Source organism: Amblyomma mixtum, chromosome 9, assembly GCF_055824585.1.
Source record: "Amblyomma mixtum isolate Tamu chromosome 9, ASM5582458v1, whole genome shotgun sequence".
Classification (NCBI taxonomy): domain Eukaryota; kingdom Metazoa; phylum Arthropoda; class Arachnida; order Ixodida; family Ixodidae; genus Amblyomma; species Amblyomma mixtum.
The window spans coordinates 70,974,659-70,999,754 of record NC_143020.1 but is presented as its reverse complement, the minus strand read 5'-3'; the positions used below and the strand labels follow the sequence as shown (position 1 = coordinate 70,999,754).

The 25,096-nt window shown below is 46.4% G+C and overlaps 1 protein-coding gene across 3 annotated transcripts in view; it reads right to left on the bottom strand.

Annotated features, from left to right (window-relative positions):
* The window catches only part of nSMase (neutral sphingomyelinase), a 41,420-nt gene extending 23,671 nt beyond the window's left edge, over nucleotides 1-17,749 (bottom strand). The window contains exons 1-6 of one of the 3 annotated variants that reach the window (XM_089560351.1): nucleotides 17,598-17,749; nucleotides 17,289-17,535; nucleotides 17,154-17,199; nucleotides 13,835-13,931; nucleotides 10,129-10,205; nucleotides 4,611-4,794 (exon numbers count right to left, since the gene is read on the bottom strand). In XM_089560351.1, coding sequence (XP_089416477.1) covers nucleotides 4,611-4,794; nucleotides 10,129-10,205; nucleotides 13,835-13,931; nucleotides 17,154-17,197 — 402 coding nt within the window. In that variant the 5' untranslated portion in view covers nucleotides 17,198-17,199; nucleotides 17,289-17,535; nucleotides 17,598-17,749. Of the gene's footprint in view, nucleotides 1-4,610; nucleotides 4,795-10,128; nucleotides 10,206-13,834; nucleotides 13,932-17,153; nucleotides 17,551-17,597 lie in introns of those variants that run through there. The other 2 variants (XM_089560349.1, XM_089560350.1) reach the window with 2 other exon arrangements.
* Nucleotides 17,750-25,096: the final 7,347 nt, after the last annotated feature.

The window sequence follows — 25,096 nt, the reverse complement described above, 5'->3', positions numbered from 1 at the left end:
TGGAACGGAGCTCCAGACTGTGTCGCGAGGCCTGTAGTGAAGCTGCCCAAGGACAAGGGAGGCCTTGGCATTCCCGACCTGGGCATCGTAGCTTCAGCCTTGCACGTCAGGTGGACCCAAGTAGCTCTGAGCTCGGACATGTCCCTAACCCGTAGTCTTGCTTCATACTTCCTAAGCACTAGGCTCCGCTTGTTCTCGCAGAGCACGCTATCTCACTGCGTACCACGGTCAGGTTCTCCATCCGCCTTCTACTCTCAGGCAGCCAACTGCCTTGAGCAGCTCCGCAGTGTCAAGGCAGACATCAACGTTGTTGCGGTTCCATTGAAACGGTTGGTCGAGATCCTCACCCCCAGGCTTCCACCCCGTTATCGCCAGCACGAGCTCTTGAACGAGCGTCCAAGCTGGAAGCTAATCACAGCGGACTTCTTGGAAGCAAGCAGGGCCTCCTTCATGTACCGTCTGGCCAGGGGATTCCTCCCCATCAAAGCCAAGGCGTTCACCCGGGCCAGCTTGCGACCTACCTGTCCGTTCTGTGGTGGTAGAGAGGACGCTGTGCACATCTTCTCACAGTGTCTTCTTCCAGAAGCTCTCCTCCGTCGTGTAGCTGACCTGTTCCAGCTTCCAGGTGTACCGTACCAGACTGTGCGATACTTGAACCCGTTACCAGGTCGTGCCATTAACCAGTTTGTGCTCTTGCTTGTCGAGTGCTCGTACCAAGTCTGGCTGGCACGCTGTTCGGCCGCCTACAACAGCAGGGTCCCGGGCCTCCATGAAGTGCTTGCAAAAGTGCGGAAGGAGGTCTGGTTCCATTTGCAACGGCTAAGGCGTGTGCACGGCGAGCAGAGATTTCTAGACACTTGGTGCCGGCCACCTGTGATTTGTACGGTTCATGGTAAAACACTTTCTGTGTCACTATGAGCACCACACAGGGAATGGTTGTCCTATGCGACACTTTTGTGTTTGACAGAGGTCCGATCACCCTGCTGGCTTGCAGCCGCAGCGGTGACTACGGCCGCTTCTGTGTATGGTGTCCACTTTTTCAGGAGGTGCCACACAGCGGCCGCCCGTGCCCGGGAAGGGCCTTCGCCCGGTACAAAAAATCTCCCCCCTGTCCCCCCTTGGCCCAGGGGGGGGGGTTGCCGCGGGTGTCGTATGAATGATGAGGGGCTGATGGGTTATGTGCGACCCTGGGACAAGGCACTTTCGGGTGCCAAGTCCCCTTCCCTTCTGACAACGGCAACCTCGGAGTTCCCTTTGCCCTACCGTGGGCGGACGTTCGCTCGTAGCCGTGCTGGTGAGTCGGACATCCTAGATTCCTCAGTGTATTTTGTTGCTAGCTGGCGTTATTGTTGCTATAGCAATAAATGCCTTGTTTGTGTCAGCCAGTGTGTCGTTCCTTTGTTCCCGTAGAGCACGGCCCGCCGTGGTCGGCGTGCGCTCAGTAGCGTACGCGACCACGGGGTGGGGTCCGCGCGGTTTTGAACTGTGTCAGCCACGCTTAAAAGGGGAATACGCATTTATTCTCCCCCTATTTAAACCCCACATCTGGCAGCCCAACGTGGGGCCTGCTCTTGGAACATTGGACGACAGTCTGTTCGGTTCGAGGAACGCTCTTTGTCCGTACTTGACAAGTGCTAGGCCTAGAGTGAATTTTGATCGCTAGGACCTGCGGCATGTTTTCTTGAGTGCGAGGTGTATTGCGCTGCAGCATGTTTGAACTTTTCGACATGCTCAGCATGTTTTTTTTTGTGAAATTTTCTTCCTGGAGTTTCTTCAAGAACCACTTGGTCCGCATCGAGGGAGCGCGAGGCCTAGCGCCCGCGGAGTTGCCCAGCCCGAAGCGAGTGAGTACGGAAGCCGCGTGGGTGGTCCGAGTTTTCTGTATATATTTTCTCGCTGTCTCTTTTTTGACTCTGGGAGTCGCGGCTCTGGGAGCCGGGTGGCCTGGGGCCACGGGTGCCTTTACGAGCTCGCTGGTATTGCAGCTCGGCACCGGGCGTTCCGACACCGTCCGATACGGTGGGCGCCGATCACTCAGAACCTGCTTTGTGCAGTGAGCGGGGAGGACCACCCCACAAAGCTGATGTCTCCTCGCGGCTGCGCGCACGAAACCCGTTTCGGGTCTTTCTTTTGTTGGGGGTCGTCGACCTTCACTGTGGCAGTGAGGCCTAAGGCTATTCATAGCCGCCTGCACCTTGTCAAAAGTGACACGACCACCGGACCGTGGTATTGAGAGGGGGCGCACTTTGCTGGCCACCCGTTTTTTTTAACCTCGCATGAACCGAGCATTCTCGTTCAACTCAAGAAAGGGCTTTCTTTGTTCACTCGAACTTTGCGTTGCACAGCCGCCCGACACGTTTTGCTAGCGAGTTGAGCATTGAGCCACCAGGCCTTTGTGTACGCCGTTTCCCCTCCCGTGACCTACGTTAAAGGCATGCGGAGTGTGTTTTGGCAATCTTACAGATCTGGAGCCACTGCGGCTTGCTGTCCTGTGCACATCGTCTCGCTGCCGCCTGCTGCGACGGAGCGGCCTGTATCCTGTTCGCCGCATCCATCCGGGGCAGCCGTGGCGAGACCAGACAGCAGCCACGTCTGGCTGCTGTTCCCCTGGCGACTACTGCGGAATCTTGGCCTGCAGTGGTCAACCGGCCCTCCTCTTCGCGGGCCTGCGGGCACGTAGTCCGCGGGCCATGCGAGTCGTCCCAGCGGAGACCTTCACGCCGCCTTCGGAATACCGCGGAAGACTGCGTGCACTCTGTCGGCGTGACCTCCGCTGCACGACCTGCCTCAAGTGCATGAAGACCAGGAGACTCCTCCATAGCATGTAACTTGCAGGCGCGGGGGTCTATTTAAGGTTGGGGGGATGTGGGGACGCTTTCGTCCCCTGCGTTCGCTTTCCCTCAACGCGCTAGTTCCCTGTGGTTAGCTCCTCCTCAAAGCACTCCTCTCGGTTCGGTGACTTTCCACTAACAGGGGAGGGCGCTCGCGTCGCAGCGACACCAGCGCCACGGATGGCGTTTTGCTGCGCGCTCGCGGGGAGCTACGGGGTCTCTTCTCCCTCGGCAACGGGAAGCGAACGGACGTTTCGCTCGCGGCTTCGCTCTTCGTCGACGGGCGCCCTCGGTCGGAACTTACTCCCGCCGAGCCCGACCCACTCGACCTCGGAGTTCCCTTTGCCCTACCGTGGGCGGACGTTCGCTCGTAGCCGTGCTGGTGAGTCGGACATCCTAGATTCCTCAGTGTATTTTGTTGCTAGCTGGCGTTATTGTTGCTATAGCAATAAATGCCTTGTTTGTGTCAGCCAGTGTGTCGTTCCTTTGTTCCCGTAGAGCACGGCCCGCCGTGGTCGGCGTGCGCTCAGTAGCGTACGCGACCACGGGGTGGGGTCCGCGCGGTTTTGAACTGTGTCAGCCGCGCTTAAAAGGGGAATACGTATATATCTCCCTGATTTTAAACCCCACACCCTATACACCAAGAAAATAAATTAGGACATCCTTTGTTGGTCTCTGAAGTTTCACGACTGTACTTCTTGTGAGTGCCACGAACAACTTTAAAGCAAACCCACACGGAGTTTGGCTTATGGGGCTTTAACATACCAAAGCAACTCAGGTTAATAGGGATGCTGTAGTGGAGGGCTCTGGAAATTTCGACCACCTGGGGTTCTTTAGCATGCACCGACATCGCTCAGAACAGGGGCCACTACAATGTTGCCTCCACTGAAATTCGACCGCCGCGGCCAGGATCAAACTCACCCTCAAGAAGTGTACTGGGGCAAGATAGTTACCATGCCCTATGCAAGCACATGTAGGTGAGACTGCATGCCCAGCGTAGACAAAATGTTATTGAAAATTACGGTATAAAGTTGTGCTCATGAAAGAAACAAAACTCCGCAGCAGTGCAGCTGGAGAGTGTGGCTGATGATAAATCAAATAAAAAATTATAGCCGATTTAGCTTACATGGCCAAATGCGAAGTATGTGCAGTAGCACGTTGCGTTTCATTTTGCTTTCGGTTCGAGGCTAGGGTTTCAAAGTCAGGCTTCAGGCAAAGGTCGGCGAAATCAGTGACTGGAGACCTTAGTGGTAGCGCAATATAAAATTTTGGGTCCCTTAATGCACCTTAAAAGGGCGCTGCAATAACGGTGTGTTCTGGACCCATTGCGCATGGATGGAAGTTGATGAAGATGACGACATGCATTGCACAGCACAAGTGGGAGTTAAACAAGGCAGTGGTTGATTGGTTGCGGCGATAATGTAGAGCTCTCGTGCAGTGGCCAGTGAAGCTGATCTGTTTGCGCTGTCACGGGTTGGAAACCCAGGCGAGGCAACATTTATTTCTGCAAGTCTAGCCGGCTTCAGACAAGCAGACAAACGAGTTTTTTAGACACTCGAAGTGCGCTAAAAACACAGCTTCCTTCAGCCAACCCCTTTTTATGTACATCATCATGCATGCTCACTGGCTTGACAGTAACCACTACTAGCATCCCAGTAATCAACAGTTCGATATTGTGGGGTGTAATTTGAAGCAAAAATAAAGTGTGACGATGCTGTGAGTCCTGATAACAAAAAAGCGAGAAGTAAATAGATGCAAGGTACGCAGGAGTGTACTCACGTGTGTGACGTAGAGGTTGACATTGAGCCCTCGGTGCTTGACTTTGCAGAGGCCAACCACCTTGCCGCCGAACCAGTCACCGTGGAAGATCTTGTGAGCATAGCCGTTGAGGTTGTACTTGAGCAGGCCCGCATCCACGATGACACTCTTGGAGAGGATGCACACGCCACTGCCAATGACCCCACTGTGCATGAAGAAATTGAAATTTTTAAAATGATTGATAGCCCAAGAAGCAAGCTGGAAAGAGCGCGCTTATCGCGTGCACACTGCAGGAGAGGTCCTATTATTTTCAATGTGCTGTCGCCATGCAAAGAACAAAACAAGTCAGGAGAGTACCTCACAGAAAACAGTGAAACAGGCTGGCCCACAGAAGGCAGGATTGTGCAGTCGGATAATAATGTATAGTTGCGTTCAGTATAAGAGACAACAGTCCACTACCATGTTTACACGCATAATGGATGGCCTATTGGACAAAAAAATTAGTGCTAATTTGAGAGGTGTGCATATTACGCAGGGTGAAAATTTCGACTTTCCTCAATGAAATGAATGCATTTATAATGCACACGCATTCGCTATGTGAGCAAATATAGCATTATATTCAGCAAAGCAACAAAAGAGTCTAGTTGATATTGCATTGCGCTGATGCTTGAATGCATCACGTTCAGTCGTCTCGTTTCGTCCTTGTAACCACTTAGCGCATTCGAGCAACAGAGCAATACAGTATTATGCAACCAGCTAGAGCAAATCACAGTCTGTTGTTTTCCGAGTGGTCTTCTCATGGGGCAGATTAACTTCGCAGCAGAAAAAAAGATGCCCTTTTCTACAACAGTTTTGCTAGAAACGCTATAGAAGATTTTTACTGAGATTTTTTAAATCTGTGGGTGCACCCATTTTAGTTTTAGTATGCCAGAAACCATTATCAGTAAGTGCAATAGGGATTGCACGCTGGCAAAATAGATCAACTAAAAACAAAATGCAGTTTCAGCCACCAGACACCAATTACACAGCTTTAGTAGAGCACAGTGTCCATTTGAGTTCCCACACCAAAAGCTGTCACAGCACGACATAAATTTTGTCTACAGCAGGTTTAGTGGACTGTGCACAGTGCAACCAAGAAATGCAAAACATTGTGGCGCCATCTAGTAACACGAGCTCAAAGTACTTCATCTGCAATAAGCAGCAAGCATCGCATTTAGTCGAAAGGCGCACTCGATGCAGTGTAAACTGTAATAAAATATGGCAGCTTTTCTGAAAGAAATAAAATATACAGAACCGTTACCACTGGTTAACGCAAGATTCACTAACAGCTGCTAAGGCATTTCTACTTTACAATATGCTGTGGTAGAGAATACGAGAGTGACCTCACCTCTGCACGGTTCTGCAGTGCTCTTTTTAGTTTTCCACCACAGAGTCGTTTTTAGTCTCTGTATGCTCTCCAGTCCGCCGTTCTAGAAACGCAGCACCACCAATGTTCCTCCCATTGGGTGGCGCGTTTCACAGAAGCTGTCACAGATGGACTGTGCTACATTCCTCCGCTACATTTCCAGACCTCTCCTTCTTCCTCCTTCCATGGTAACCGCCCTTTGGATGGTACCTGTGGTTACCACCCATCGGCTACGTATTTCCCCGCTCATGTGATAGCTTCCTCATTTCACGGTAACCACCCTCTGAATGGTTCTCATGGCAACGCACCCACCGGTCACGCTGACGCTTACAACAGACAACGACGTGCTACTACGACATGAAACCTAGGAATGGCGCTAAATAGCTGTCTCTGTAAAAGACATTACGCACTCAATGACATCTATACTCCATCTCATGAGTTCCTTGCAGCAATATGGAAGGTTGAGACCTCCTCAACCAATCAGGAGATCACATTAAACACTTTCCTCTGTGCCTCGTCATCAGAGTGTTGTCCCCTCACGGTGCACACAGATTATGGTAAGAAAAAAGAATAAATCAACACTAAGTACCATAAGCGCATGCACGCTTATGTACTCTAAACGCAAGTGTTTTGTGGGACGTTACGTCACTTGTCCAATTCGCACATTTAGCTCAGCGTTTTCAAGTGAAGACTCAATGATCAGCTCAGCCTAGTGGCACCATCTGGTTGTTAGAATGGGAAACATTTTTGTCAACAAAGTGACACTCCTCTTTAGGCTTACAAGATGCAGAATCATCACTCTAAATAAAAAATAAATCAAATTTACAACTCATACGTTTCATTACAGGCGAGATAAGACGAAGCGAAAGTCCAGCGCCCCATTTATGGCCAGTGAATGCACTGAAAGCCGCGGTAACGACAATGAATCCAGTCCGAAGCAAGGGATCGTGCTTGGAAGGGTGCCCCCATTTTCGAAACAACGTAGGCAACAGCCGTGCTCATTAAACTCGTTGAAATGGTGCATGTAATGTGAATGTATGATAAGGCTCGTTAAACCAGCACTTGGAACCTGTACACTAAGAAGCACATTATTCCTTTCAGTGTACGCTATCCAATATGCCCACTTTACGGTAGCATTACATTCTGCAACAATAGAATGTCGCCTCTTCCCTCATCAGAGCTTTGGTAGTGCTGCATGGAACTACAGAGATGGAGTTTTACTGTTTCCAGAACTCAAGGGGCAAAATCAGGTAATAGTTTTTGAGCTGAAATTGGGGTACAATAGGGTAATTCAGCAAAAGGTTACACAATTTGGGTTTTATTGGGGCATATTTTGTAGACGAAGACAATTTGCAATAAACACTCGCTTTTGTGTGGGGACATACAATACTCTACTTTTGCATATTTTTCTCTAAACAGTATGAAAATGGCAGGTTGCACTGCAAATCTCCTTTTTTTTCATTTCATTCAAATACTTCGCCGCATACATTATCAACTGATGCGCAGCACTTGTCCATCCGTGAAACATCAACCTGCCTTTGTTTTTACACTGCGACATTCATTCAACATAAATGCAATCACTTTAAACGCAGATGAGCCCTGTAGCAGGATGGCGTTAGCATGGGTAGTGCTTGATACACTGCTGCCAATTAGACGTCTCATCAGTGTCCATGCTTTTGCTTCTCGCTTCTGAAACCCACTCTTCGAGCTCAGCCTCAAATAAGCATCATCATGAATAAAAAGTATTATAAAGTTTAAAATGATCAGAGTACTGAAAAACACTCCTCTCGATGCCCCTGCCGTGCCTTCAGCTTTGTCCACAGGGAAACTAAGTTTCCTAAAAGGCTTACTTTTGGGTAGAAATCGGGTTCAACCCGATTTTGAACAAATTTGCTTGACGTGCAAGAATAAGGTAAAATCGAGTTTTACCCTAAAAAAAGGAGTATAATTGGCATTTTACTGAGATGTGGTCACATGGTGGGATGCATCGATAATGGTAAGGTTTTTCCACAAGATGTTGTCTCAGCTTGTTTTATGCATTTTCAATGCTAGATTAAAATTATGGATGCTCGTTTCTTTGACATCACAGTGCTCAATTCTTATATTATGGGGCACGACCTTTTCATTTCTATCATAATCTGTCTTTCTAGTTGCCTGTCTCCCTGAAACAAAAGCACAATATTGGGAAGTGTCGAAATATCAGAAGCTTCACAAATTCGCCACATTCCCAATGAAAACAAGTGTCACATAAAAGCACGAAAAAACACTGCAGTCTCTTCTCCTACAGCACACTTCCTATGGACATGCTACACATGTGCCAGTTCGGGACATCCCTCAATGAGAGTCCATGGGGCCTAATTTGTGGGCTCTGTTTTGGTACTCTATGTGAGCTGCTGCAGCAGCTAGTACATTGCGGTGCATTGCATCTTGACACGGAGAAAGAGTTCCCTTAGTATTAGGCGGCATTCTGCAGGTACATTATCATCACAAACACAAGTAACTGTCAGTTCATTGCAAAGTGTGCAGCAGAGCATCTGTAACATAAATCCCAGTGAACTGAACTGTATAACTCCAGAAGCCCTGTCATATTTGTTCATAGAGTGCGCATCTAACAAGCAAACATGCTGTGAACTATATATCTATCTTTTCCAGGATGCACGGAAACATGGCAGCGAGATTACCGTATTTTCCGGTGTATAAGACGCACCCTTGTATAAGACACACCCGCCATATATGCAGGCTGTCATTGAAAAAGTTGGTATATAACACGCACCCTTATATAAGACGCACCCCAGTTTACCCAGTTAGGCTAGTGAGGATCAATTAAACACGCTTGCGTGACCATCAAGAAATTCACCGTACCTTGAGAAATTCCTAAGTAACGCTAAGTGGTCGAAAAAGGCAACACTCACGAGATTCCTGTCCACGTTTTAGAAAAAGAAAGAAAAAACGAAAAAACTCTCCCATATGTCCATAAGAACATTTTATCTCTACTTAAACCTTGGAAGTCTTCACCTTCGGATGTGCTACCAAAAAGTTCGCCCATTTGTGGCGGCAACGCGACTGAAACATTCTTTTCGCACTACGTACACGGAGCAAACAAAGTTGCAAAGGGTGGCTAAAAAAAACACGGGCTTGTCCTGGCTTGTCTTGACAATGGCGAGAAGCGTGATTGTCGTCATCTTTTGGCATTTCACATTAATTTTGCTTGGGGCCTCCGAAACGGTCGTGTGTTTGATCCCGGAAGTCGTCGTCCCCGCCGTTCTATGATAAAGTTCACCTAAAAAAGTTGTGCGCGGTGGTCCCGGTATTGAAGTATTAACCGTGTTACAACCGGATCATTGCTAGTGATATTTTTTCGTTAAAAAAAGCTTGAAAAAGAACCTGAGTAATTTCTGAACTCGCAAAAAAAAAAACGAAAAATTCGCATATAAGACGCACCCTTGTATAGGACGCACCAGCAAGATTTTTGACAAAAAACTGCGTCTTATACACAGCAAAATACGGTATTTCTTTTTTCTCACTAATATTGCCTTCCCTAAACTTTTGGCTGCGAGTGTACATATACCGAGCGCATTCCTATTGTGTGACTACGGCTGGGTTTTTTTGTGTTCCTGTGGGTGTTAGTCACATATCTGCCTTTTCAGTTTGAACATGCCTCATCTTAGTTGTCTACACTGGTACATCATTAAAAGAGATTCACTCGCTGTTTGGTGGGCTTATGGCAAAAATGCTGAAAATTTACCACACTGAATAAGCACCAAACAAGTATCCACACCCGCAAACACATGGAAGGAATATTCCTAGTAATGCACAGGCAAACGCTTGTGCATGGGAAGTCTACTGAGATTATTTTTGTACCAAGCAGAAATTATCTAACTGCCTAACCAAGTTATCTGTGGGACTTGCCTCAGATATAACTTTTTCCACCTCTGAAAAAATTTCCTAAACGTTGACAAGAGAAATCGAGTACCCAGCAAAGGACGCAAGTCAATAAAACATCAACAACACAGTGAATGAGTCACTACCACACCAGACACACACTCTCTTACGAAACTCAACAAGCAATAACAATGGCAGTGAAACAAACAGCGACTGACATAAAAGCTGACACGAGGTCATACGAGCACGAACCTGTAGAAGTAGTGACCATAGGGCAGGTTGTGTTTGGTCTTCTTGCGAATGCGCTTATAGTCCTCCTGACTCCAAACCTGTGTGTAAAGGAAAGAAAAAACGAAGGACAATCCTCAAGACTCGGACATACAACAAAGTGGGATAAGGCTGCCTTTTATGGACAAGGCAAAGTCAGCCTTTTTTTTTTTTTACAAGACAAGCTACAGACAAAGTTGTATTTCAAATCGTCACACGGGGTGCCTTAAAGGTGCACTGAAGAGGAATCCGAACTCGTCTTTTTGCCGCGGGAACTCGATCTACACGTTCTGAGCAATCTCAGAAACTTCGACTTATTGCCATGTGTGGCTGATTTTCCTAATTAAATCGAATTAACGTCCGGCTCCCGCCTTTTTTTTTCAATTCTCCCTCGTACGGTGGGCGGAGTCGACCAACGCGTGGAGCGCCTTTCACCCAGTCCCGTGGCGGCTTGCCGCTCTGCCATCGGCGGAGTAATACGTAGTAGTCCGTAGAAGCAAATAGTCCACGCGTATTTTTATTTCTGCGGGCTTGTTTTGCGGCTATATTATCTGCGAATGAAACTATTTATTCACGGAAACCTAAAAAACAAAATAAAGCAAAAGCAAAGCCTCCACGGAGCTGGCTGCAAGGCACTCCACGCGTTGGTCAACTCCGCCCACCGTACGAGGGAGAATTCAAAACAAAAGGCGGGAGCCGGACGTTAATTCGATTTAATTCGGAAAATCAGCCACACAGGGCAATAAATCGAAGTTTCTAAGAATGCTCGGAACGTGCAGACTGAGTTCCCGCGGCAAAAAGACGAGTTCAGATTCCTTTTCAGTGCACCTTTAAGAAAAGACGCAGTGTTCAAATAACAAAAATCTCGTAAAAGTTCAAATTTTATAAAACAGCGCATTCAGAATCTACAAGGCTTTTTCAATCACACCCCAAAAGATTTCCGCCGGAAACAGCTCCACAGTAATCCTAAAAAACATTTCTGTGACCGTGAGTAGCAAAAGAACCGGCTGAACTCTCCCTGATAATGGCCAATTTACGAGCACGATACTTCCGCTTGTGCACTAACCCTCGCGACAAGTTCGGTATCACTGGAATTCTCCTACAGTTAGAACCCCGTGTCCACAATTAAAAATAAACGCATAAACAATAAAAATGCCGCTGCCATGAACTGCTCGTGCAACTTCTGTGCCAATTTTCTCAAAAGTGCTTTCTGACCCGACTGCGCTGCTTGCAGAAAGCGCAGCATGACAATGGCTTGATAGATTTTCATGAGGTTTGTTTCATTGTATTCCTTGATAAAATCCTTATGCAGTGACATTGCTACATTAATTATTACTTTTTTATATCTTTACTCTGCAACTACTCTGACGTGACAATAAAGAGTGCATTATGCAAGCATGGATATAATTTTTTAGGAGGACACAGGGGCGCAATAAAAGACACGGACAGAGAAGTAGCCAGGGACGAGCACTTACTATCAACAGGCTTTATTCGACGTAGACCGTTAATATACCTTCGCTTTACCCAAGCGCCACTAAGCGAATCACAAGCACGTGAGTTCCAGAGAACACCAAAAGAATTCCGAAGGCAGGCGATTACAGAAACCTATCTAAGAAAACCATTCGGCGTGATACTTCGCCGATCTGAAATGGTTTTCTTAGATAGATTTCTGTAATCGCCTGCCTTCGGAATTCTGTTGGTGTTCTCTGGAACTCACGTGCTTGTGATTCGCTTAGTGGCGCTTGGGTAAAGCGAAGGTATATTAACGGTCTACGTCGAATAAAGCCTGTTGATAGTAAGTGCTCGTCCCTGTCTACTTCTCTGTCCGTGTCTTTTATTGCGCCCCTGTGTCCTCCTAAAAAGTTATGAAACAACACGCCCAAATACAAATACATGGATATAATGTTCTGTGTAGAAAAAAAATCAGGCTGATAAAAATATTTGGAGAATGTCACTGCATTAACCATTCCTTTGGCTAAAATTTAATAGCAACTGTAGGCTCCTACAGCATATAAAATTTTTAATGCCAAAGCTACTGAAGGTATATGCGTGAAAACTTCCATGCAATCATTTAGCACTTTCCAATAAGCACGCAAAATTTCGCTGCTTCCTCCGAAATCCACTTCTCCTTTAAAGGGAATCCTAAATTTAATTATCATCATCAGCTTAACTACACACACTGCAGGACAAAGGCTTTTTCCTTATTTCTCCAATTTACGCAGTTCTACCGTAATTTTATGTGCAAATTAATATTTGGCACTTATTAGATCATGTGTTAGAGCATGAATTCATACATTTTATTAAGATATTATTTCAGCACGATCCTGAATCTCACATAGCTACCTCAGTTGCTTTCACACAATTATCATGGCACCTAATCAACATACCTTTGCAAAAACAACATGCAATAACACGTTGTGTAAATTTACTTCTACTATTAACGCAATTCAGTACCGTAAAAGCAGTTACAATATTCATCCTCCTCAAGGACTTCAAGAGCAACATTCAATGACAACAAAATGGTAAATGTTTGTTTTATAAAAACAATCATAATACAATGCACCATATCGGAGTATGCTTAATATAAGGGGCACTTCTTTTGAAATGTGATCAGCAAGCACGAAATCATAGAGAACTGCACACTAATCTGCAGTGTGAAGTTTAGCATGAACTTTATGCCTTATTGGGTGAAGACACCTATGCTTTTCTTAGCTCAGTGATCTTAACAAAGTGGTCCCGAAAAGCTTTGCTTTTCCACAGCTTATCAAGTTTTGGAGCATGAACTCTCAGATCTACAATAATGTAGCACGGAGCAAGCCGTCACGCTAATACTGCAGCAACATGGCCTTGTTATGTGTGCCATACAATGCTGGAACATTTACAACATTTCTAGATACAAAGCATGTCTGCAGGTATGTCTATAGCATGCAGAGTGTAGCGAGTACACCGCGACACCAAGGATCCAAGCACAAGTGGTTTCAGCCCCCATATGCTTTTTTCTCCCTCTCTCACCCACTCATCCCTTCTTGAGAGAGGCGCCTACTCAGAGTGAGAAAGTTAATGTGCCTTTCCACTCTCCCCAACTTCCTCCTACAGGGTTAAAAGTCGCTTCAAATCGCAGAACACTGAAATCAGTCAATTAGGTGAAGTGGCAAAGAACAGTGTTCCAACCTATCCTCTCTAACCTATGCCCCAAAAGGGGCCCTGGTCTTGTGCAACATAGGAGGATGATATGCCCCTAGAACATTAGCCCATAATTCCTTGCAGGTGAATTCTACAATAGCTAAGGCTAGAATTTCCAATCATATCGTCATATCAGGTTGAGAAAGAAAATCGTGTGATAAGGATTACCTATCTACAGCATTCCCGTACTAAATGTTTATCTCATTTCAGACTATCAGGAGATTATCACAGCCAATGCAAGGCCACTTTGGTGTGAGAGTCAAATGGTGAACAATGCAAGTCTTGATGTTTCATTCTGACAGGACTTGATTCAATGTATCATGTAATGTTACCATAAAACGTGTGACATTATGCACAGATTATTCCTAGATTCTACTTCACAAACAAACAAAAAACAAGACATAGTTGGCATTTGACTGGATGTGTTTGTCACAAGGAAAGTAAAGCTCAGTAACATTTTTGCTTAGTCATCAATAACTGTAGTGAAGGCACACAAATATATACCCACCTCTTGTAAGAACACAAAGTCAAACTCTGTTGTAGCAAGGTAATTTGCAATGGCAGTCATGCGTTCAACGCGGTGCTTGCTGATACCAATAATACCCCTGCAAAGCAAAAAAAGGAAATGCAAAAATACAACAAGCAAAAGAAGCATGACAATATCGCCTGGAGCCCTAAATCTGTGCAAGGTAAAGATTTAGAGTGCAAATGAAAGACAGACACAAAGATAGACAACAGACAAGATGGGTGCTGGCCTGTCTGCTGTCTATCTGTGCGTCCGTCGTTCATTTGTGCTGCAAAATGTCTGCTTTATAAGTCATACAACCAGCTAGCCCAGTAACTACTTTTATTGAACTATGAATGGTAGGGCTAGAGGAGATGCACAGTAGGAAAACAATTTTCATCCATGCCACTTACTCAAATTACATATCCACTGCACTGTCACATTCTCACTAAGACTCCAAACTCGACAGGGTATTAAAGATTTGCATGAAATATGGACCATTTTAACACGCTACTTCAAACTAACATTTCCCCGAACTCAGGGAGAACTCAGATAAGAATCTCACAACAATGTTCTCCTCTCATGCCCAAGTCATGTGTGTTGCTTGGCATCCGAAAGATATTCAAAAATTGGGAGTTATTGCATAAAGGTTCAAAATTAAACAGCACATTAGCTCAGACTTCCATTGCTGACAATGATCTCAATCTTTTGTTTTGACAAACAAATACAATTTCCTAACTGGGTGCTAGTACCACGATTAATGGAATTCATAGTTACTAAGAACCTAAACAAGCCACTAGTCAGCAATATTCCAGGTAGCAACCCTTAGCCTGTACATGCATGAATAAACAGTCGCACAGAGTGGATGTGAGCTCCATGATATCCACATGTACACATCATACATGCGTCATTCACACGATTCTCCATTGTCAAAATGGATCCTGCAACGAGAGGTCAGCTGATTTGCAACATGGCCTATAGTGTTGCTGACCATGGCTCCTGTCATGGAAATTGCTTTCTGCCATGCAAATGTGGCTGCACAAGTGAGGTATGGCACCTCTGTGACAATGTCATGGATTTTGATCCATTTGGAGATTCCAGATTCCTCAGCCAGATTGTCTATGGTCTGATAACCGCTTAGCTTTATTACACCAAACACATCTGGCAACTGCGTCTACCATGCAGACATTTATCTATCGCAGCAAAGGTAGTAGTGTGATGCTGCCTAAAAACCCAATGTCCCGAATGTCAAGACTGCCATGGTGGTACCAAGCTTTTTACTCATGCAGCCAAGGCTATCACAAGCAGACCACAGTTAAATCGAACCCATGCTTTATAGCGGGTATTGATAATAGATTTGATTTGTTTGGGTTTAACGTCCCAAAGCGACTGAGGCTATGAGAGACGCCGTAGTGGAGGGCTCCGGAAATTTTGACCACCTGGGGTTCTTTAACGTGCACTGACATCGCACAGTACACGGGCCTCGAATTTCTCCTCCAAAGAAATTCAACCGCCGCGGCCGGGATCGAACCCGCGTCTTTCGGGTCAGCAGCCGAGCACCGTAACCACTGAGCCAACGCGGCGGGGCGGTATTGATAATAGATATAACTTCTACTGTGCATGCCAATATGTTACAGTGAGAAGCAGCCGGTCATTAAGCCCAAGAAACCCCAACATTTAGTCCCAAATAGTGACACTAATTCTAACTCATTCATGGTATCAAGGCTCTCACAATCACAGTACAGAATATCTACAACCCAGCCTCATGGGGTCATTGACACCACACTAGCACTCCTTCAGGCAAATTCTTCTGTTGTATGTGCCAACACACCTATATCAACAGCATGTGCGCTGCATCTGTTTTTGTGCACAGAAGTGGACACTTCAAGCCAATGACAGTATGCTATTAAAACTTAACTATAATCCAACAGCTTACACAAACAGACTGGAGATTATTCAAAGCACCATGCCATATGGCGTCATTGACAGCACACATCAACAAGCACCTCTCTAGGCAAAAGCTTCAGCTATGCCAATGTGCTTGTACCACAGTTATGTGTGCTGCTTATGTCCGCGCCTACAGAGCCTCGTCTAACCCGGGACAGTGCCAGAGAAAGTGATTTAACTGCAGAGGCACGTCTTCCGCAAGGAAGAGTGGAGTTTATCCACATACCAACCTCACCGGGTCATTGACCACAGATGTAAACAAGCACTTCTCTAGGCAGATCTCTTACTTCGCGCAAGAGCGTAATGGGGAAGGGCCGTGTCTCTGCTACCCCCTGGAAAACACCCTTCAACCTGCCGACATGCTCAAATGTCGGCAGGAACAGCACAAAAGGCGGTACTCGGCTGCAGCCAGCGCTTCAATTTAAGTACGCATACAATAAAGCCCCTAAATATAGCATGCAGCGCCAGGGAAGCCAGGGCCTGCCCTGACCCAGAAAAAAAGCGCCGAGAGCCGAAAAGGCAGGTAGTGGATGTCTCCAGGCTATGTAGTGCTGCGCTCGCTGAATATGTGTGCCAGGCGTACACACACACACACATACCGCGGGCGCGGCGGGCGAACGAAACAGGAAAGAAAAAACGATGCCGCCGCAACCGAACAGGACGACCGAACGGAGCGATGAGGAAGAGCTCCGCGTATCTTTGTTCGTTCACTCCTCTGTTTACCACTTTCTCTTTCGCACGATCGAGCGGTCGCGCGGTGCCTAAGTAGATCGCGACGCCGCGATTTTTCTGAGGTCTCGCTTTTGATGTATGCAACTAAACAGCTTTGTCGCATGTGTGTCCGTAGCGAGCCCCTCATAAACAATTATTTTTTTTTTTTTACTGGGGCTTTTCGTGGGCCAACGCGTTTCAGAACTTGCAACAATAAATCAAGATGACTCACTGCACGCAATTAAACGCTGTTGGACGTCCACTATTAAAAAACTAGGGCTTCAATTGAGTCCTGTATTTTATTAACTGTCATTCGATTCTCAGATTTGTTCAAAATGCACGAAGGCAATGCGAAGCCAAATAAAGAATAAAATGCCATGGACGAAACATGTTTTCATTCAATGAGTTTGTCTCGGGGATCGGACACAAAACCCACTCAGAGCCGGTGCAACGTTTTAAGTATTTCCAGCTTGAACTGGATCAAGCTGGTGCTGCAGCGAAGCGCCCCAGCTGCGTAAGCGGTATGATAAGAGAAGCGATAGGCACGCCAAATTGGAATCTGCCAACGCACGATCTGTTTTTTTCGCCCACGATGCAAGCGATGGGACGGCTAGGCCTAACGCCGCGGTAGCAGACGTGATGACAGATCTCTCTCGGGACTCACCAGCAGTTGAGGGTCATCACACGCACTTCGACTTCCATCTTCATTCCTGCGAGATGCCGTTCACAAGAGGGTCGATCATCAAGCTGCACCCATGCGCTCGCGCCGGCGTCAGAAAAGTAGAAAACGAGCGCTTACACAGACCAAACCGCACGGGCGATATCAGCACCAGCCCAAGCCGCAGAGAGCAGACGACGACGCCAGCTGAGCGAACGTGGAACGCCTGGCGACTATTTCCGCAATCACGCAGATCGCGAAATAAACGCCGTCGCGTGCATTCTCTCCGGCGGTCTCACTTCCGTGCGTGGTCACCATTCAGTTTCGGCGGAACCAAGAACTAACGGTTCGACGAGCACGGGTCCATGGGTCTCAGTGCGCTGGTCGACTGCAGGAAAAGAGCAGAATGTGAGAAGGAGGCGCGCGGCCAACTGAAACCCGACGACGTACCGAAGTAAAAGAGAGAGAAAAGAAAAACCAGGAAGAGGCGCGTCCTCGCGTCCGTTCTAAATACGCTTCGCGCGCTCTGCTGTCCTGGTTCGTCACTGTCGCTCCGGTGCTTCGCCACACGCGTCGCAGCAACGGCCTCGAAATAGCTTTTTAAGAGCGTCTTCTCTCACACTACGCACGGCACTTGATTCAAGCCTGGCGGCGGAGGTCGCGCCAACACTCCCTAGCTATAGCTAAAGTGAGCTAGAAGGGGGTAGTGGGCTCGCTGGGGCTCTTTCCCTGACGCAGTATATGTTACACGCACGGGGTGGCGCCACCGGCGACTTCACTGTAGCGCTCAGCTGGTTGAGCAGCTTTCTCGCGGCAGTCTGGCTTGGAAAAACTCGTTGCCTTCAGTCACATTTGTTAGACTTGCATGGAGCAGGTAGACAGACGTCGAATATAATAATAAATAATGCTGCTACCGGTAGCACACGATGAACTAACAGGTTACCGTGTTCGAACCGCAAACGCGTTTCTGGCTCCTCTCCGGCGTATACCTGCCGCAACGCAGATCAGAAACATGAATACAAACCCGTATGAAAATGATTGCGGCGCCCAATAGCCCCGCTTTCTGAAGATTATTATTCACGGCTTCAAGTATACGAAGCGTGCAAGGACATGCATACGTTCTTGGTATTTCTTTGGCTACAGCACTGTCAGCGCCGTTTCGCTGTGCGAATTTCTTTTGGCTCGTGAATTTGCTGCTCACATATCGTTTCTGGAACAGAGCTACCTAAAATTGTTGTGTTCAACATAGCTTAAAAGCTTGCAGCAGCACAATCTCCACTACTCGCGCTTGTTCAATGTAGATATATAAAGTATTTCAAGTAACTGTAAAATGAAATGGCTATTCACATGGAGTTTTTACATTGACATGAAAGAGTGAGGCCGCACCATGGAGTTCTGAACACATGAAAACCACGATTTATAGGACGTGTATGGTTCATGAGCAGCGGCTCAACTTTAAATGTTTAGCTTTTTCTCGCTTCCCTGATCCGCCAGCATTCCTTTCACAAACACAACAAAACTGCAACCGTGTCGTTAGGTAAAAGCTGGTAACGTTAGCTGAGAGACGCAAGGCATGCTGTGGGTACCCAATTTCTTGCGAGAGCCTTTCTTTTACAACTCCGATCCACGTCCGAATGCAGCTCGTTGCAGGAAAAACACTCCGTGAACATATTTTCTAGTTTGTTCATGTAGCTGTACAGCTGACCTGACGGATACAGGAGTCTCTCATTCATTTATTTATTTATTTATTTATTTATTTACTTATTTGGTACATGCATCGCCTTTCGGCACAGCAGGGGGGCACTTCACATTCAAAAAACAAGAAATCATGCACTTAACACGTGAAAAAAGGCTTCATTAGGTAGAACATTAACAATATGTGGCGGCAAAGCATTCCATTCACGAACTGTTCGCTTTAAAAGGAAGTTCAGAAAGCTTTAAGTTGTGGTCAATTTGCTTCGAGACATAGAAAGGCGGCTTCAAATATTTTGTTCCGTCTATATACCACTCTTGGAATAGAAAATGTTATGTAAAAATTTTGATCTCAGATTTCTTCTTCGAGTTTTAAGTTTTGGCCACTGAAGATTCCTTTTGCTTTCTGAGATACTGAGTGTCCTGGAATAATTTCCATACAAAGCGGACTGCCCTGTTTTGTATTGTTTTCCACTTTATCAATAAGTTCTTTTGTGTGTGCGGGTCCCAGCACACTGAGGCATATTCGAGTACCGTGCGGACGCGAGTACAATATAGATATTCTTTGAGATGTTGTGAAAGGTGGCTGAAATTTGGAAATTGTCGCGAAAATTTGTAAGCCGAACAAGTTGAAAGCCTCCCTGCGGTGCCATGGCTTGTACAGGCTTCGCAATTCGTTTTCACTGCACATTTTCTAGCAAAGTACCCAGAAATGTAAAATATCAGCCTAGAATCACTTCTAGCTGTATGCTGGCTGTGGTCAGCAGATGTCGGTGCAGTAACTGGCACTCGTAGCTGCATTTGTGCTTTCTTGATGTGACAGCGTGTCAGCACAAGTCTGTATATCTAGCAACGCGGCTAGGTCGCCCTGGTCACAGGTCCCTTGGCTTACTGTCTTGACAAGACCATTGAATGAAAGACATTATCAAAAACTGTGTTGGGAGTGGGGCCGTCACTGCTACCTGATGACTGCCGGATAATAACAAATAGGTTTTCAAGAGGGTCCTGACTGGTTCTTGACGTCATCCAGTATTTTTATCCAACTTTTTGCGTAAGATAGGCTGGTGTACTGATTATGGCAACGCGCAAGACGCGAAGGCATACTGCAGCGGCGGCAGCGGCTCAAACGCGCGTCAACGCACGCTCCTACAGTGAAGGCGGCGGTGGTGCCGCCATGCGGGGGCAAGGAGAAGTAGAATCTGTTGACATAGACGGCGTCACCGCAATGCATGGGACTGGCTGAGGAGTGAGCCCACTACCCCCTTCTAGCTCACTTTACTATAGCTGCGTGCCACTTGTGTTTTGAAATGACTGTAGCTACGCGCGCGACTTACAAGCGCAGCGCGATGTTGTCTCGGAAAGGTTTTGCAACGCGATGTAAGAGCTGGGGCAGGCTGCGCGTTTGTTGTTCGTACGGTTCCGTTTCTCTTCGTTGCTCTGTTTTTCGTTGCTCTGTTTTTCGCGCGCGCTCTTGCGTCGTCGTCTTTCTGCTTCATTACCCATGGCGCTCACGAAAGTGTACCACGCGCGCAGATCGACCACTTTGCGCCCTCGGTAAATATTCAACATTTCGACAGCGACTCGTCCTTCTACGACCCGGCCGCTTTTCTCATTTGAGATGGATTACATCTCTGTCATACTTTTTAAGGGCATTTCCGCAGACACAGCAACACACGCAAGGATGTCCGCAGTACTTTTTGCAGGGGAGGGGGCACACGATTGCCGGGGATGGGGGAGGCGGTAAGTCAAAAAGGCACTATTTGTGGTCTAAACTACGCATATGAAACAAAAATTAGAAACAGCAAGTTAGTGCTAGACTTAGAGAACATACACCTAAGCGTGCTAATCAAGATGTGTTTCCGCTAGTGCATAAAAAATATCCGAAATTCCTGGGGGAGGGGGGAGGGGGCAGTTTTCACCTTTGCCCCCCCCCCCTTCTTTCCGGACGCCCATGAACACCCGTTATAATTCCTTATCTCACAGATGAATAAGTTTTGGTTTAATAAAACAGGCCTTCGATCGATATATAAGCTGCACAATATCGAGACCGATTTCCACACATCACGATCGAAGAAAGACGGAGCGAATTATTTGGTTTTATTCACTGGAAGAGCTTTATGATGCATTGAGTCGCAACGTGTAACTACCAAAGTAATGCAAAATGTACCGATCTGCGTTTCCCCGCATAATTTTTTGTTGGTGCAGCGTGACAGGTACGAATGTTAACGCTCCGTTCAAGCAGACGGTGGGCTCGTTGGTGATTTGATTAATTAGATATCGTCCCATATCGTAAAAGACTGTGGACACCGAAGAACACTACATGGATCTCTGGTCCTGCGCTAAACACGAACAATGGGCACTGAAACTCAATTGGACGTCCGCAGGATGTCTCAAACGTCCCCAGGATGTCCAAGAGAGTTTTAGTGCCCACTGAGTTAGAGTCAACATGGCTGGAGTAAAAAAGGAGTAGTCCTCTAGCGCACTCCTTTTTAGGCGCAGGGTATGCTGCACAAGTCCCGGATTATAGATTTCGATCACTAAATATACGGAATGGTTACTCTTGGCAACGGAAGTATATTCCCACTGCAAATTGCATATATATATATATATATATATATATATATATAGTAACTTGATGCAGTTAGCAATGGAAAGAGGCTTTTAAACGCGGCACCAGAGGTCCTGAGTTTGTTAAAAAATGGGACTAAAACCTCGATTAAAATCCTCGTAACTGCTAGAACTTTCAACTACCATTCAAGATTTCGACTCTGTTCAATGGTGCGCTGAGGTTTCAGACTGCCGCGACGGGTTACACCTTTCTACACGAAGTTTGCTTTCTGGACATCGATTACAATGAGGAGAGTGATCAAATTTTTGTGACTGCGATTATTCATCTTGTTCAATGGTGGGTTCAATCACAACCATCATGTAAGAGCTCACGTAATGTGTTCTCTAGCTAATTATGACCCACAATCAAACCTGAAATAGCAGTTTTGAGAACCGGAACGCCACTAAAAAAGCGTGGAAAGCAGTTAAGACACCAGGGCAAGCACGAACCAAAAAAGAAAATCTATAACTACGTAAACGGCACTAAAAAGGACGCTGGCGGATAGGAACACCCAAGAAGCCATGCAATGACAAGGTCGTGATTTTTAATTTTCGCTTCTTAAATCGACCTTCATTATGCTCTTCCCTCTCTGTTTTTATTGCTAAACCCTTTTTGCGTTCAGAAATAGAGGACTTGGTAATATCCGTGTATAGTACTTACGACTAGCTTGGAAAGGGCTTAATATATTCGTTAATCGCACTGGTTCAATGTCGGCAAAAGGCCACGGGAAACTACCGTTGCGTTCGTGTCGTGCAACTCATGTAAGCGAGTGCAGTCTCGTCTCGATGAATATTTGAACACACCACGTCTGCTCCAGGAGTCCTTGACTGTGTGGCTCATTGCGTGTAAGCGCCAAAGACTAAATTCAATGTCGGTCGAGTAGGCAATACATTTTCAAGGCTGAGGCGTCCTCGACTCCGGCAGCATGCACGCGCGCACGAAGAGACCCCGATAGTGAAACCCGGCTGCCGTGCTTGCCGAGAACAGCGTAATTCGGCGAGGTACGGAGCAGTAGAATTAATCGAATTCTGAAATCGGCCACAACACACGAGCTTACCTTGGTCGAAGTGCGCGGTTCCGCTGTCTCAGTGACAGCACAACGGTTTGGAGACAGTCTTAGGGCCTAATGGCTGCACGTGTGGTTGCTTGCCGCAGAGGCTGTCTCTCCTTTTTACACCCTTTCCCGGTGCTGAGTAACTTCCCTGCCTTTCCTCTTTATCTCTCTCTCTCTACCCTTAGCCCGGTCTGTGATGCGTCCGTCAGAGCGACAAAGAGCTCATAGCCGATATCTCCCCAGGCTGCGATTTCCGGGTACACGACACCAGTGGCGTAGCCAGAAATATTTTTCGGGAGGTGATAGCCTGTGCCCAAACAATATCTTAGTAAGTCCGTGTTCTGACACCGAATCCCCCCCCCCCCCCCCCTGGGTACGCCCCTGCACTAGGGATGCAAAACTACCAGGAAGTTGGCTATCGATAGTATCGATAGCTTATCGATAGTACTACCGATAGCATAATCGAATAGTGTTATTACCGATTCTACCACTATCGATAGCAAGACTATCGATAGTAACACTATATCGATAGTAACACTATATCGATAGTAACACTATCGATAGCAACACCATCGATAGTAACACTATCGCTAGCAACACTATCGATAGTAACACTGCTGATATTATGCATTCGTTGGCCAGCGATACAGCCAAACATTTGCGATATCTGACTGGTTCCAAGGTCTTATGAGGCTGAACGTCCCAAAGATACTCAAGCTATGAGGGTATGCTGCAGGCCTTGTATTTTGGTGATCAACTGGGTCAGGCCAGCGCTTAGCTTCTGTAGTTCAGCCCGTACAACAGCACTGCTGTCAGGACCAGGATTAGTCATCGCCTGATAACATGAACAACGAATGAATTACATGTACACACTCAACGGCAATGACAACACAGCAGTGTGGGCTGGCATCGCACAGTACAAGGGCCTTTTGCCTTTCGCCTCCATCGAAATAGAGCTGTCTTGGTCCGGGACTTGTGTCTATTTCGTCCTCGTTTTTTCGTGCTGCTACGTTTATTCGAGATGGATCAATACCAAGTGGCCCAAACTTCGGTGCTTTCCCGGGACGGAACCAGCGTCTTCCTTGCCAGCAGCCGAGTACCGTAACTCTCGTACCATCACGGCGGCATTTGCGATAACTGATTACCAGCAATACTAAATTCATACATTTATGAAATCTTGTGAACGAATGAAATATTTAATTCCGCAGTAAAGGACGAACGTCCTTGAGGACTTTTAAAGGGGTGGAGACACCAAACTTGTGGTTGGCGCGTTCTTTGTTTCAAACGTTTCTTATGGCTCCAGGAAACATGATGCAATGCGCACGCTACACCCGAACCAAGTTTTAGTTTCGGCAGTGCGCAGTAACAAATAGTAAATAGCAGTTAATTATTATATAGGACCTTATTGCAGGCCAAATATCAGTACACATGTATGCTAAAATTTGGTCCAAGAACTATATAAAATTTAATTCAGTTCATAAATATGAAGCTAATTAAACATACTTTTTAATAATCTAACCTTATGTCTTAATTATTATAGAATTCTATTTTCTAAATAAAGGTTTTTAGATAAATTTCAACCATGAACTTGCCGAGACATGCTTCTGTCAAAAAAAAAATAAAGGAAACTAGATATACCAAATGTCAATCCCGCCTATCCAATAGCAAGCACTCCTGCAAAAAAAAAAAAAAAAAAAAAATCTAAGCTAGTTTTAGCGCATGCATTTTTCTGCCTAGAAAAAAGTCACCTAATTAGGCCTTTATATAGTTTGACTCGCCACTTGGAGAAAAAGTACCGGGCGAACTCTTCGCAGCGCAGGCGGTTTCAAATCCTCCCCAAATGATGTGGAAGCTTTACAAGTGAGACAAAGAAGACAGGTAAAGTCAATATATGTGCCCTTTTCAAAAAAGCTAGGCCTCTGAGCTAAAATAAACTCCGATGAGCTGCCGCCGATATTATATAGGCTTGTTCCTCGGGTATTCTTCGCCCTCTGAACTAGTGTCGGGTGATATAAGGCAGCATCTTCAGAGTCACTGCTACCTAGATCGTCGACAAAATAAGCCGCAGACGCAGCTGATCAAATCTCGACATTTGCCGAGCCTCAAGGCGCGCGCGCGGTGGTGGAGGCGGCCATTAATATGAACTTGTCTTTTTGCCGCGGGAACTCGATCTGCACGTTCCGAACATTCTTAGAAACCTCTATTTATTGCCCTGTGTGGCCGATTTCCCTAATTAAATCGAATTAACGTCCGGCTCCCGCCTTTATTTTTTGAATTTTCCCCCGTACGGTGGGCGGAGTCGACCAACGCGTGGAGTGCCTTTCACCCAGTCCCGTGACAACAGCTTGCCGCTCTGCCATCGGCGGAGTAATACGCAGCAATCCGTAGAAGCAAATAGTCCACGCGTATTTTTATTTCTGCGGGCTTATTTTGCAGCTATATTATCTGCGAATGAAACTATTTATTCACGGAAACCTAAAAAACAAAATAAATTGAAAACAAACCTCCACGGAGCATGGCTAAAAGGCACACCACGCGTTGGTCGACTCCGCCCACCGTACGAGGGAGAATTAAAAAAAAAGGCGGGAGCCGGTC